Source organism: Pithys albifrons, chromosome 5 (assembly GCF_047495875.1).
Source record: "Pithys albifrons albifrons isolate INPA30051 chromosome 5, PitAlb_v1, whole genome shotgun sequence".
Taxonomy (NCBI): Eukaryota; Metazoa; Chordata; class Aves; order Passeriformes; family Thamnophilidae; genus Pithys; species Pithys albifrons.
This window is the reverse complement of record NC_092462.1, coordinates 37,803,770-37,819,481: the sequence shown is the minus strand read 5'-3', so window position 1 is coordinate 37,819,481 and position 15,712 is coordinate 37,803,770. Positions and strand designations below refer to the sequence as shown.

Below are 15,712 nucleotides of genomic sequence, written 5' to 3'. Positions count from 1 at the left end.
TGAAGACTGTAATGCAAAAATATTTTTTCCAGCTGCCCTTTCTGTTAATGAGTACCAGTCAATGTTTATGAACTACATTGTATTATTAATACTGCTTTTGTCTAAATAAATTTAACTTCTTTTGCACTTACAAGTCCTCAAAATATCCAAATACTGATGAGTGTTGACAATTGTTGACAGATTTAGATCTCATTAAAAGAGTGGATGGGATAGTCTGTTATGTGGGTGTTTGAAAAGAATTGGAATGATTCTAAGCATAGTTATGCCATTTAAAAGGGAAAATATATATTTAAACTACTTTTCAAAATAACTCTCACCTGTATTTTGAGGCAGACATAAGTGTGAATAGTTATATATCTCAGGTCCAGAAAATTTCCTTTTTCAAGGCACTATATTTCCAAGCACTTCAAACCGAAATTAACTTGCATCATTTCCTGAATCTAGGGCAGAGCAAATTGAAAGAGGCTGCTGCACTTTCTGTTATGCTGAAAAAATGGTTGCTGTAAACACCCACATTTCAGATGCTGATTTACTTTTCTAAAAGACTTCTCAAATATAGTAAATAATTGGAGTTAATTTGATGAAATTGTTGGGCTGAACAAGATCCACAGTGTCTTTGAGGCAAAAATTGGAAATTTTACAACTGGAAATTAATTAGAGTTCTGTATTTCTTTGGAATTTTGCTGTTTAGTAATGAACTGTTGATAGTTTAGCAAATAACTGTCAATTTGGGTATTAACAATTCAGTATCATTTATCAGCAATAAATCTTCAATAACTTTCACAGATTTCTCTTCAGGATACATTCGGCTATGTTGTTTAAAATTAAACAAAACCTTACTAGGGGAAATAAGAAACATTTGTAAAGCATTGGCAAAGTTGAATAAATCCAACATGTCAAATCTGCACAAGATAGAGCCCTATGACATTTCAAAGACAAATAAAATGAGGCACTCCAAATTTGTTACTTAATGTAACAAATAAGTGCAAGTGTGGAGGTACAACAGTTAATAGATGCTAAAACCAGTATTTTCTTTTGTTCCTTAGCTTAGTAACAGGAGGGTAAGTGAGCAAAATACCATTTGAGAAAATGTGGCCTACCTCATTTTACATCAATACATAAAAGGTCAACTAATAATTACTGGAAAAGACCAGTCCATTAGATAGATTTATTCATTAACACTGAAATAATAGAAACTGAATTAACATCACAGAAATCTGGGGTCCCTGGATGCCTGGGGTATGGCAATGGTGTCTGCAACAGAGAATGATGGCAAGACTACTGCCATTAGTCATATGAAGTTTGTGGTATTGTATCACAGATGGATAACTGGAAGTTAAGAGTCTTAATGGCAATGAATCATAAAACCACTGCTAGGCAGCTCTGAGCTTTCTTAATTCTCTGCAGATTTCATCAGCTGTAGGTTTGATCTTATAGGTGGTTGGAAAGAAACACCATAATGTTGTGCAGCCTCTTAGTGAGCTGCCATTTGGAGAAAAATTCTTGAACAGTAGATTATTTCTATTATGTAGTGTCTGACACCAAATTGTATTGATTAGTAATTCAATGAAATGATTCTGTTATAAAAGGCACGCTTTGTGGGAATTGCAGACAACAGCAGCTGTTGTATCATAACGCTGCACACATTCAAGTCTTTTACTAAATATAATCACAATAAAATAGATTTCATAAGGGCTTTAGTACACCATGTAGATATGTTGTTTTGTGCAAGTTTCTCTCCTTCCTTAGGTCCAAAGTTACACAGATACCCCTACTTGATATGAACTAAATGATTTCCAGTTTGTGCAGTTTTAGCTGTGGTATCAATATAGATATTTCTTTCAATTTTTAAATTGTGTTTTCTACTTTTTGCCCAAACTGAAAGCTAAATAAAAACAAAACAAAACACACACAAACCCCCCCCCCCAAACCTAAACCACAAAAAAACCCCACAAAACCAAAAACAACTAACCCCCAAACCCATCCAAATCGTAACTCAAGAGAAAAACTAATTAGATCTGTCAAGACAAGTTTGAAATAAAGGTGAAGAACTGTAATAAATTCATTGTCTTGGCAAGCTGAACTCCACTGCTTTTAAGTCACCTGTGACAAGTAAGAGTGACATTGTCAGAATCTCATCCATCTTCAAATACTTGTAAGTTTCCAGATCTCTCAGCTTACTGCCATTCAGCTTTCTTTTTGTAATGTATAATGCTGTGCTGGTTTTGCCTGGGGTAGAGTTAATTTTCTTTGCACTGGCCAGAATGGGGCTGTGTTTAGGAATTGTGCTAAACACAGGGCTGATAATATAGAGGTGTTTTCATTACTGCTGAGCAGGGCTTACACATCCATGTACTGCCATGCTGGAGAGGAAACTGGAGGTGTATGGAAAATTGGAAGGAGATGAAGCCAGGACAAGTGACCCAAACTGACCAAACAGCTATTTCAGACCATATGGCATCTTATTCAGTACATAAAGTGGGGAGAAGAAGGAGGAAGGCGGGAACGTTCTGAGTGATGGTGTTTGTCTTCCAAGTAACCATTACATATGATGGGTCTCTGACCTCCTGGAGATGACTGAAAACCTTCCTGCCCATGGGAAGTAGTGAATTAATTCTTTGTTTTGCATTGCTTGTCCGTTGTGGCTTTTGCTTTTCCTATTAAACTATTTATCTCAAAACATGACTTTTCTAGTTTTAACCCTTCTGACTCTCTCTCCAATCCTACTGGTGGGGTTGTGAGCAAGGGACTGAGTGGAGTTTGGCTGCTGGCTGGGGTTAAACCATAGCAAACTGTAATGATTTAAAAACTAGTTGCCCAAGTATTCCAATTAAACCAAAACTTCTCTAAATTCCCAGCTGTGTGCAATTACCAGGAAGCAGATCTCTAGACTGTACTTTCAAGTCTGGCTTAACTAAATCATCATTCTGAGTAGTTTGCTCAACTCAGAGACACCTTTAGATGTTAGCTGGAGTTTAGAGAGTAAGCAGGAAAAAGTTGAATTAAAATTTTGTCCTTAAAAATAAAACAAAACCTCCTCTGGTCCCAACTTGAAAATCATACTTAAAGAACAGAAGACTAGTTCAATTAACATTATTTCAAATTAAACTGAAAAAAATCACTGGTTTATTCTTATTTTTATTCATTGACCCTTTGAGTAATGAAAGCTGTTACTGTAAACCTTAGGCCAAAGTGAAATTTATTCAATTCATGATTTACTATCAACAATTCTGACATATTTATATATATAATAAAATGAACAGAGCATCTGTGTAATTAATAGATTTTTCTTTTTCCACTCAAATGATACTTTGGGACAACACAGAAGTGACAGGAAAACTGCATATTCTGTTAAAGCATGGTGATCCACAGACAGACTTCTGTAGACTCTTGGCTAACTGCTTGAAAAATATGGTTGACTTCTTACTAACCTACAAGATATCATAAGCAAGCACATCTTCTAAACATTTTAGATTTAAATAAGCAGACTTATGAGTGAAAATTAATTTAACAATTTGCCTCTCTTTCAGGTTTATATCCAAACAGTTTCTCCAAAATTGCCCTGCTAACTCTTGGTGTCCGGGCTGATTAGTAGAAAGCAGGCACTGTTCCTCAAAACATTTGGGTCAGCTCTGATACTCTCCAGCATGTATCTAGGCCACACCAAATTAATCCCAGAATATTCCTTCATTGCTGGATTACCTCTTCTCCCTCAGAAACCTGGCAGCAAAGATTTTTTCACCTTAGGGGAGGAATTTCCCTTTTCTAAAGGGAAATGAGAGTAGTTTCTTTCATCATCTAACTACATAATGTTTATGCAACAACTTGCAGAGCCCTTAGGATGTAAAGTATTTAGTAGAGGTGAATACCTTCACTTGAAATTACTGTAATGTTGCCACAGATTTAAACAGAGCCAAGATTTCACACCCGACTGTTTCAGAACAAAATTTACCAGCCTTCTCAACTCTAAGTTTGATGTTGCTATTCAAAAGAATCATGTATTTTTTCTTTTTCTAAGCCAAATGCAAATTCAAAGTGTTTAATCAAACTAAGATCAGAAAATGCAGAAGATCTGAAAAATAAAATAACAATACCATCTATAAGCCTATTTGAGATCAGAAAATTTAAGGAACTAAATTGTTTTTGTCCATCTTAAGCTACAGTCTACAGTCTGTCATGGTCATTGCTGAAATTACATAAACAATTTGCAAAGACACTCAGCAGCTCCAGGTGATATACAAATCAAGATAAGCCAACACTGTTGAGCAGCAGACACGTAACTGGTGACCACTAAAAAATAACCCAGTGCACTTACTGAACTAAGGACACACTGCATCTATTTTCTGGATATCACAATAGTGAAGTACAGAATCACAGTAGAAAATAAAGCATTAATTAGCAATGCTAAATTTATATGTAATTAGGCAAGGTGCTGGGTATCTCGAGCAGTACCACATTTGTATCTTCGGGGCAAAGTATCATAACTTTTGAAATAAATGCTTTATGAACATGCATTCATCTAGTATGCAAAAAGCCAGTTGACTTTTTTTATACTTGATTAAAATACACTAAATGACAAGCTAACTTACTACTTGCAGAACAAGAAACACCTGTTATTGAAGATCTATTAATATGCACTTTAAAACATAGGCCAAGAACAGCCTAGACATTTTTGCAGTGGGTGAGGTATGTTTTTAAACTCCACCCTTCACTTTTCAAATTGTATCCTTACAATCTCCTTTAGTTAAACATCAAAAGGATTTTCCCTGCATTTGGTTGTCAAACCTTCATTTAAATGTTTGTATTAATACCTTCAGATTTATGTAATATTACAAATGTAAATAAGATGCAGATTTTTCACGTACTTGTTTTCCCGTCCTATGTGAGTTGATTACTAAAGTAGGAAATGCTATTCATAAATGCTCAGTACCAACACACTAACCCCCACCCCCAAAAAAAAAACTTATTAAAAGACTTCTTATCTTTTTTTTTTTTATTTTTAACATCACTTGAGAAATAGTCAAATCAGTATCAATCGTGAATTTGCCCTTGTTAAGATTTACCTGCCCTTCAAATGTGCAGTCATGCGTCAGCAGATACCTGCATTAACATGCTTCACACCTGTGTTTAAGAAGTCATCTTAAGTTTTAGCTCATATTAGAAGCAGGATGAGTGTACAGCAGCAAAAGTGTATATAGGTGTATTTCATTCCATAGCCAATGCTGTGAAAATGTCAAATCCCAATAACTTGCACTTAATGTCTTAGGATGAACCCACAGATAGGTAAAAAAATGTCATTTTGACAGGTGAAAAATGCATGCAGGCTGGTGATGTGCTATTAAAAATATTCCAAGTTAGTATAAGCCCTCACAATTCACACTGCTTTTCCACTGAGGTCCCCTACCACAACACTGGACTTCACTGTAGGAGAGGGATTCTTATTTTTTGTTGTGGCCCATATTTCTGGCTGTATCTGAAAGTCCACTAACCATAAGTGGCAGGTAGGTTCTGCCTGGATTTTGGCCAAGCAGCTCAATTCTGAGCTGAAAGATGAACTAGGTTTCTACAAGTGTTTTTAAGAGTGATTGGCTTTCTGATGTTATGCAGTAAAATACCAAAATAAGCATAATGTGGGACAGAGTACCATTACTGAGAGATTAAAGCATATTTGTCCTTTTGCTTTAGAGATCTTACCCCTTCTTGTGCTTCATCACTCAGTTCAAACACTGTACAAACCGTGGTTTTGTGGTGGTAGCAAGATGAAGACACCTAAGGGGTCTCTAATCTTGCCATTTCCCATCATGCACAATGCCCACTAGGATACTAAGTTTTCACCATGTTTTTAGTGACCAGCCTCTTAAACTCATCAGTCTTAAGCAGCTGAGCAAAAGCTACAGTTCTTGGAGTTACTTATAGTCTTCATGGTAATGTCTTGATGAGAGAGAAAGAGAGAGGAGAAAGAAAGGTGGACTATTTGTGTGGATTCTACAGGTTCTAAACTTGGAGTGTTATTGCCTTGTATCAACAAAACCCACAAAGTTTTTATTAAAAATTGTATCAGTCATGTTAATTTAAAAATGCCATATATTCAAGAGTATGGATTTTAGACTCCATAAGAAATAATTTTCCTTGTAACACTTACAAAAGTTAATTAAAATATTAGTTATTGCTTTGAGAAACAACTTATACTGTTTGAAAGAGTGAGAGAATGCAGTTTATGGAAAACACATGCAATTATCTTAAAAAGAGCTTTTAAGTTTTTACAAGTGCCTGCACAACTTGCACTGTTGTTGAAAAATTAAAATAGTTCACTGTATACCTTGAATGCCAGAAATTGCTTCATCTGATAAGAGGGATGATCCTCTCTGATCATTTAAAGCTTGCACGTAATTATTCCTTTCCTTCTACTGTCCTTTTGTTAGTCGGTCATCCTTTTTGCTCCTACAAAAACAAACCAATGAAACAAACAAAAATAAACTAAAAAAAGAGATTGTTTTATACATTATAAATTCCTTATCATGCCCCTGATACCAGGATTTCCAGCTTCCTGGGCAGTTACCTGGGCAGTTACCTCTCCATTCAATTATCCACAGTAATCATCATTAGGAAGGCAAGTGTTTTACTCTGCACCATGGTGCATGGAAAGGACCAGCAATAGCATCAGCATGTACATTCACTACATAGACAAAGCTAGACCTTTTTAAAGCTTCTTGTGCCTCAGCTTCTCCCTGCTACATAGAGGTGTAGGAGAAGGTTCTCACAGTGATCAGACAAGCCTCCAGCACTTCAGGGTAATACCAGTCTGTTGCTGATGAAACCTGTGACTTGGTATAAAAAGTAAATAATTGGCAGAATCATTCAGTAAAGGGCTGTTGTGGTTCAAGAGCTTCTGATGGTTACAATCCTTAACAAATACCTGCATCCTGCCTAAATTTATGACTCTGTGGTTCCTGAGCTCTGCACAACAGGTCCTACCTTCATTGCAACAATCCTTGTATTGAGTGTGCCAACATCTGAGCTCTAAAGAAGCAGCAGAAACCAAGCCAACAAATCTTCACACAGTTTGTCTGAACACACCCAATTTTCCACCAAGTATAAGCTCAGAAGTTCTGAGGATAAGCATCCTGATGATCTTTGAACCAAGGTAACAAAAGACAGTGCTTTCTTACCACTGTCCCATCTAACTTCTAAAATAAAGTTGCAAAGTTAAAGAACATCATTATGTAAATTGATCTGTCCAGAAATCCTTCGCAGATGCATCTGGTTTTCTTCATTCTCCTGTGATGTTGTATTTCAAATTCAATACATTACTTTATGTATCCTGCTGACAGTGTTTATTTTTAAGAGCATGAAACTCTCAGTGCTTTTCTGTTCTTCCAGAATGCTGACACTGCTCTGATCATGGCTCTGGCTCTCTGAGTCAAGGAAAATGAAATAGGAGTCATCTTAGAAACAGTTCTGCTTAACATCAAGACAAAGATTCCCTTGCCTTCTGGTTTTGAAATTTCAGTATGCAAAATGGAAAAAGATCCTTGGAGGTCTGCAGGCTCAGCAAGGAGTACAAAGTTGGGATACTTTTATGCTGTCATGGTTCAGCTTGCTATTTATCTTTCTCTGTTGTCTTTTGTGTAGTACAAAGTCTATTGTGTATCCTTGTCCTGTGTTTACTCAGTACCTAGCACAGACCAGTCCAGGCTGTTAGAGCACCTAAGGATAGTGCATGTATTTGCAGTCTCTTAATCCTGGAAGAAGCTGAGACCTCAAGCACGCACACACAACTTGCCTGTGAATTTTAATATGTTTCAATAGATACAAAAACCCCATGGGAATTTCAAATGGTGTACCTGCACTGATTAGAATCTATATCACTTGCATGCCAGAGCTTTACTTATCACCTCAAACATCCCTTAACCACTCCAAATTTAACATCACATCACCTTGCTTCTGTGAGACACATTTGAAAATTCAAATTCACAGTCCATCTCTAAAGCAGTAATGGATCCTGTGACAATTTTTGTTTTCAATAAACCAGCTTGCACAGCAAGTCAGCTTTTTTCACTGTTAAGTTGCTTAATTCTCTAAAACCCCTGGCACTGAAATACCTGCAGTTGTTCAGTACCAATGACTGGGTATTTAATCTCTGAAAATGTAAGTTCCTTTTCTGCATCAAATACTATATATTGCTTTTTTGGGTAGTATTTTTATAAGATTTCATCACTATTTTTACCCAATTATTCTTAAGGTACACAGGCTAGATGCTGAGTATGTATAAATTATGCAGCTCCAAATATATAAAAGAAAGTATGTTCATTTGTCCCAGGATTTGGCTTCGTACTTCCAGTTTTACCAGGCTTTTCTTTAACTAATCTTGCAAATGCCTTAACCACATCCACTTGCTACTGTACTCCTCTCAAACCCTTTCAGTTACCTCCTTCTTAAAGTATAACACCCGCCTTCCCAACTATTTCCTTGTAAATCTTTTTAAATCCTAATTTTATTTTACTTTTTTAATTAAATTAGTTAATTGTTAAAAGCATTTGTAACTCTTTGAAATTGTACTTTTAATGCATTGTGGTATGTTGACTCTAAAGGCTAAAGTTTCTAAGCAGCTTTCAGAATAATGAGATTTGAGGGCATGACTCCCTTGTGCTGCTATAAAGATTTATTCTTTAGAGTTAAAAGATTTTCAAAAAATCACTTTCTTTGTGCTGCTGGCTTGTAAACACTGTGGTCAAAGCACACATCCTTTACAGCACAGATACCCTTTTCTCTTTCAAGTTACTTATTGTGCCTGAGGAGCTTGTGAACATCCACCCTTAACATGCAACTTTATAACCCGAGGATGCGTCATCCTTAGCAGCAGCTGATATGCTGCAGTTTTTGTCCAACTTGCCTCCACTCTTCTCTTAGCATTTGTATACATAAAATATTTGCACTCCACATTTCTTTAATGGGCAGCTCATTCTCTTTCTTTGCCTGACCACATTTCCACTGATAAGTGGAATAACTTATAGATATCTTAGGTAAAGTTTCAGTCCAATTGAAAATGGTAGACTCATGTGCCACATTTTTCAAGTTAGGAATGCTGAAAATGTTAATATAAAATTACCAGGTTTTGCAGACCAGCTTGGCTGGTACAATTGTTCTGACATTTCATAGTCTGTTATACTTTATATTATTATTTCACATCAAGTTTCACGACAAGTAAGCCTACCTTGCATGTAACTATTGCCTGCAGTATGCTTGACTTTGTGATTTGGGCTGGGTTTGTCGAGTCTAACCTTGCATGCCATTGTTTGCTCTTGCACTGCTGCGGTACCACAGGTATGCCAGTGTGCCAAACAAGGTGAGTTGGCTTTACTGATTGCATCAGTGAAGTATTTGCATGGTCTGAGGTCAGCACGGCACTCCTCCATCCACACCTGCTGCTGTGTGTGCTCTGGATGCTTTGGGACAGTCATCAACCTGAAATCCAGCTTCCTGATGCAATCCAGGATACAGTCATATTTTATTGTTTTTTTTCCTTCCTTCACCTACCTTTCCCAGCACAGTGAAACCACATATCATCCTGCTGTTTTCTTCAGCATGTGCTGAAGCCCTTTGTATCCCAAAAGTACGTTATTCAACTGCTTCCTCTGTATACCACATTTTGAGTTCCAAGTTTTGCCTTGGCAGCAGCTTTTTGTTTAGCCAGTTGATTCTGTCAATAATGAGCTATGGGAAACATAATTACAAATAACTGGAGAATAAGAGTGCTATCCAAGTCTGCTGGAATGGAGGGAATGAAAAAAAGCTGTCTAGCACATATATAGGTTTTCACATACAGCCTCATTTGCCTTCTGCTTTCCTCAGGGATTGTAGGATAGTCACCTTATGACACCCTCTTATCATGCTGTTACATGTATGCCTAAGTCATTTGATAATCAAGGTACTGGGGCTTGTGCTGTGTCTGTCACACTGCCCAAAGCTGTAGAAGTTTATTGACTTTTCTATAATTGAGACAGCAGTACCCACTGATGGATTTAACTGTTCATTGAAGGAACAAAAACCCCAAAACCATTTGGCTGCAGACTTCTTAAAGACCCTGGAAAGTGTTAAGGTTACAACAACAGCATGCATAGACATGAAAAGCTGAAAGACAGGTAAAAAGGTAATGTTTAAAAAGTCAAGACTGTTGACTATTTCCACATATTAAGGTGTTTAGGAGGCTTCACTCTTATCTATTCCTTGACACTATGCTTTTGTACTTACTTTTACCTTCACTTCTTAGTAATACAACTGTAACACCAAGTATGTTGTAGGTATCTTAAAGTGTTATAATTTTGAAGGACAAAAGTTTCCTGCATTCAGAATCACCTACTTGCTTAGCACACACAGGGAGTAGAGGAGGTTGCAGTACTGAGGATGTGTCTGAATCCTCAATGCATGTGTCCTTACAGCACCATTTAGTTTATCCTCTTTAAATACAGAGAGTTTGGGGAGGCGGGTGGTGATGGCATCTTTTTGCTTCATTTGGCTGCCCAGTGATGTGACTTGGCATGGATGTTTTAGGGCAGGCATAGGAAAGGAGACCAGAGTCAGGCTGTTGTTCCGTGGCCAGCACAGCACTTCAGGTCAGCAAGCCAGGCTGCATTTGCTGCTGTGCATTCAGTTTCTTCCCTGAATTAATGCCATCAGCCTTAATAAACCTTTCTTTTGGTGTGTGGGGGAAATCCTTTTCTTTCCAACCTAGTTATTATCAGATACAGTTTATACAGGTTTAAGGAAGTATTACACAAATGCTTTAATCATGCAAGAGAGAACTTCTGCAATCATGTACAGCCTTAAACATGAAAGGATGCTTCAAGAATTGTAATTCTTTAAAAAGCTTTCCAATTAAAGGATGATCCTGCCTGGATCTGGTAAATGGACCCAACAGTTCCCACAACTTCAGGATGTTGTAAGTGGTGGGACTAAGCTGCCTCCGACATCCACAGATCTGGTACTGTAAGAAGCATCCTCAAAAGCAGCATGCCATATTTTACATATGGTCTATCAAGTGCTGGAGCAGGACAGCCCAGAAAAGAAGCCATAGGAAAGATATTTTCTCCTTTTTGACAGAAGTTCTTGCAATTCTGGGACCTTTTCTGTAAGGCCTCAGTCCTTACAGCCTTATGAATAAATTCTAGCCATGACAACTGAAGAAAAACACAATCTTCCCATCCCTGTTCCCCATGCCCTGTCACCCTCCACTCCCCCCAAAACGTGCTGAGACCTCAACTAGCCCTAAAGTCAATACAAGCACATTAAAAATATACTTTATGAGATAAATCAGAAATTTTGTATGCCTGCCATTGACAAACTATTTAGTCTTTCCAGCTTCAGACTTGTGCCTCTTCCTTTTCCTTTGAGGATAAAGCTTCCCTGGGCTTCTAAAGGACTCCAGTGACCTTTTCTGGACTCAGCTGGCTTTTCCAGCAGGCAGCATTTCTGTTGCCATGGTAGTGGAAGCCAGGGCCCCAGGTCCAGTCAAAAGGCTTGAGGACTTTCTTCTGAGGCATCGCTACCACAAGTAGTACAGCAATTAGGTAGGGATATATAGATGTTGCCTGTGTTATCTGACATGGCATATCTTGCTACAGATAGGTAGTGACATCATTTAAGGAGCAAATTACTTTTTTTGTGAATTGGTCATGCAAAAGGTTCATTTTGAGAGCTCTTCTACACTTAATCAACTTCACCTTGGCCTGAGAGTATATGTTTCAGAATGGTGAGTGGTGGTGTGTGTGAAACAAAACGGACTATGAGATATGGAAAGAACAAGTTCTGATACAGACCCACATGGAAGACGGTGCTGGCAAACAGCCCAGACTGTACTAATGCATTATGTGAAAGATTTTGGTGGTGGGAGTTTAAAAGTTATGCATTTTGCTGTGCAGGTTTGAATTCAAAAGGTTTTATTGTCACCCCACTGCCCCACTACCCCCCTGCACCCCCCCTCCGTTCATAGTTGCCACCCCTCCTGTCTGTTCCCCTGAGGCTTTGTTCCCGATGAGCCATTGCACCCATTAGGTGCACGGATTGTCTCCTAGGCCGGGAATGCTCCGCCTGGTGGGCATCCCCACCCCACATTGCCAACGCAGCTGCCTCTGCGGCTGCCACTGCTGCCAAGGGGCAGCAGCTGGGACTTGCCAGGGCTTTCCCTGCCAGTCTGGGTCAGGACAGCCCCGTTTGGGAATCACCTCTGCCTTGAGCTACCGATATAGCTGCAGGTGCCGCACCCACCCCTCCAATCAGTTTCCGCCTCTGTCCTAACCCCATTGGTTATCTCACATGTCTATCCCCAATCCCTGGGTTCCTATTGTGGTTGATCCTTCCTTTTTTCCTATTGGCCGGCTGAGTGCCCAAGTCACTCCCTTCTTCCAGAGTCCTTATCCAATCCTGTCCAAGTTCCAGCACCCCTCAGAATCCTATAAAAGCCTCACGATTTTATAATAAATGGGTTTTCCCCTCCAGTCTCTCTGAGTGAACAGATATCCCACTTGTGCTCCCTGGCTTGGAGGGACCTATGGGAACCATCTCCTTCCCTCCCAACGTTGTATAGTGGGATATTCTGTAAGGGAAGATACAGCAGCTCAATCTTGTTGGGCATGACCAAAGTACCAATAGATATTCTCCTTATAAACAGTATTTCATTATGAACTATCAGATTTCTTGCCCCCAGCACATGAGCAGCTCCTGTTCCTAGTCAGATTCACAAGCCATCCAGCACTGTGGAACCTAAGAACCATCACTGGGGTTTGGCTTTGTAGATGAGAACATCTCCATTCGAGTAAGCTCATATTTGGTCCTTGCATGCAGCTGTCACCACTACAGTCAATAAAGCTTAAAGAGAGGCCTGCAATACAGTTTTGTGTCTAGATGCACTCAAGTGACAGCAGTACAAAATTCCATTGTGCCAGTTCACTCAGCTCACAGGACATGGAGCAAGAGACTGCAAGAATCTGTCTCAGGGCTATGCACTAACTAGGCTCTTCCTACCCCTTCTTGCTCCCTTCTGATTTCTTTCTTTCTTTCTCCATAATTTTGGAAGAATAGGTGCTGTGTGGAGAGTTTTTTTCCTTCTGGTGAACTGAGAAGTTCATGTATTTGGTTTTTTAAGTTGGTTGGTTTGGGTAAGCCAGAGAAAAGAGAGAGAGACCAAGATCCATCCTCAGTGAAAATGTTCTTGTTTGGTGAATACAGTAAGACCACTGAACTAAAAGGCAAAGAGGTTACGTTTTCTATGTTGCTTAAAAGCGGAACACTTATGAGCTTATGTTTACCCTTCCTAGAGAAGCAAATAAAGACTATGATTTATTAAAAAAAAAGTCTAAAAAACCTCCACAAGAAGCTACATGCCACATGCTATAAAAACTCAGATCTAAATCACTACTGCTTTTCACAGAATATAAATTCAAAGATGTCAGACAAAAAACTAACCTTTTACTTACGGAAAACTACTTAACACACAAATAGTAACTTTAGTTAAAAAAAAGATGCAATCTTTAAATGCATACACAAACTGCTGTTAAATGGTCTGTAAATTGCTGCTCTTCTGGGCACAGTAAATATTTTGTGATATGTGGTCGTCTCTTCATCTGAAATGCAAACCGTTTTCTTTATTAATGACACAGAAATTTTTAAAAAATGAGCTGCTGTATTTGTATAAGCCAACCACTGTGCTCAGACACCAAGTAAAGGATATTGTGGCAGGCAAATAATAGAAAAATATCTAGTTCACCTAGCTTCAAACATGTGCTTTGAGAAAGGAAATATTTTACTTTAGGTTTACTTTGATGGAAGGTCTCAGGGGCACTGAAAATGTTATAGACCTTATTCATGGCTGGACTTTGCTTAATTTCATCACCCATGTATTGACAAGACTGCTCTGAGAATCACCACAGATTCAGCCTTTTTAGGTGTAAGCTCACTGAAGGGTAACTCAGTAATGAGTCAGGTGAAGGTTTAATGCAAGAGAAAGATTTTTTTGCATGGAACGGAAGTTCAGCGACATTCCCTACGAAAAGTAGCTAGCATAAAGGATATGAAATTTATGGTTGTTGCTTTTAATTTACTGGAAATTAGAATGCGGCAGCTCCAAAAACAGCACTCACACTTCTAGTATTTTATATTTCTTAACAGAAAAGCAATGTCTCCCTGCCTTCCCCTCCCCACGCTGCTATTTCAGAAACAGATAATTAGACAGTTATTGCTCGCAGGCCTACAACTGCAAATAACTTCATGAGTAACCTTATGATACTGACACTGGACTTTCCAACATCAAGAAGTTTAATCACTGACCTGATTTTGAGTTGATGTGGTCTTCTTTCAGTTGTGTGTCCTGGTCCTTGGAGAGTCAGGCATATCTTCTTAGAGTGCTGCAAATGCAGGTTTCTTGGCATGAAAATGGTAAAGCCAGAGCTACTCACTAAGCAGGAGGTACAAACAGGAACTTTTGAGTGAAACAGCTGGAAAAAAAAAAGGCAAACCAAATCCTGAGCATGAACCTGCAAAAGGTCTTTATGTTGTCTTTGGTATGGCCTGTTGCTGTGTGGAATGAGGAGGAGCTGGCAGTTCCCCTTCCAACTGCAGTCTCTGGTCCTGGTGATGTCAGCATGGACCCTCCTGGGTTACCTGAAGCATGCAGGGTGGCCTAAGGAGGAACTTCAGAGGGATGTCCAATGATGACTGTTTTCCTGCTCTCAATTTGGTTCTAGGAAGCACTGGGGAGATAAGAATAACCAAGTAATCCAAATATAGGGTACATTTTCTCCTCCAGTTCAGGCAGTAGCTGCAGAGCCAACCTCTTTGGCAAAGAGCTGCAAGTAATTGGCTTGCAAGTGCTATTACTGGGGTTAGTCCCCTTGGCTGCACTTTCTCAACTCTTTCCACTTTTGTGTGTGTTGGGAGACACTGTCCTTCTGCTTGCCAGTTTTGCTTCCCCCTGCCAAAATAAAAGTTTACCCTGGCATTTCTTTGAAGTAGAAACTCATTAGTTCTATATCAGGAGACATGTTTAATTAAGACAGAGGTGAATGTCACTTGAGAATCACTTAGTCAGGTAGAAGAAAAAATAGTATTTAAAACCCCCATGGGTTCCCTGCCCCGCCTCCACCCCATCTTGCAAGCCAAAAAAAAAACAACCAAAAACCTAGTCAGAGTAATCATGCACATACAAACACTCCACCCTTTACCCCAGGGAGAAGAACTCAACTCACCTGGGACGATCTACCCCAGGGTTTCAAGAATAGTCCATCTATATTTGGAAATCAGCTGGTGAAAGAATTGGAGGACTGGAGAAGACAGCAGTCAGAAGGAGCTGTTTTGTAATACGTGGATGATACACTAATTGCTGACGAAGATCAAGATGAGCACATCCAGCTCACTATAAGTTTGTTAAACTTTTTGGGACTAACAGATTATAGAGTCTCAAAAGAAAAGGCACAAGGAAACAGTGGTCTATATGGGCTGAAGATCTTCTGTGGACATCAACGACTCAGAACAGACCAGAAAGAAGCCATCTGTTGTCTTCCAGAGCCCCACACCCTATCTTCTGAATCCATTTACCAAGACCTTTAGTGGAAGAGGACACTACAATTCCCCTTTAATACCAAAGAGGAGATACTGCTTCTTACCAGGAATGTGAAGACACATCTCCTTCCCACCCAGCTGGGGCAGCTTTTTGTTCAGA

General features: G+C 39.0%; 1 protein-coding gene across 1 annotated transcript in view; it reads right to left on the bottom strand.

The window, feature by feature from the left end:
• GALNT7 (polypeptide N-acetylgalactosaminyltransferase 7) overlaps positions 1 to 14,686 on the bottom strand; it is a 94,060-nt gene extending 79,374 nt beyond the window's left edge. Inside the window, exons 1-2 of the mRNA XM_071556246.1 lie at positions 14,323 to 14,686; positions 6,320 to 6,441 (exon numbers count right to left, since the gene is read on the bottom strand). Coding sequence (XP_071412347.1) covers positions 6,320 to 6,373 — 54 coding nt within the window. The 5' untranslated portion in view covers positions 6,374 to 6,441; positions 14,323 to 14,686. The remainder of the gene's footprint in view (positions 1 to 6,319; positions 6,442 to 14,322) is intronic.
• Between the last annotated feature and the right edge of the window lie 1,026 nt (positions 14,687 to 15,712).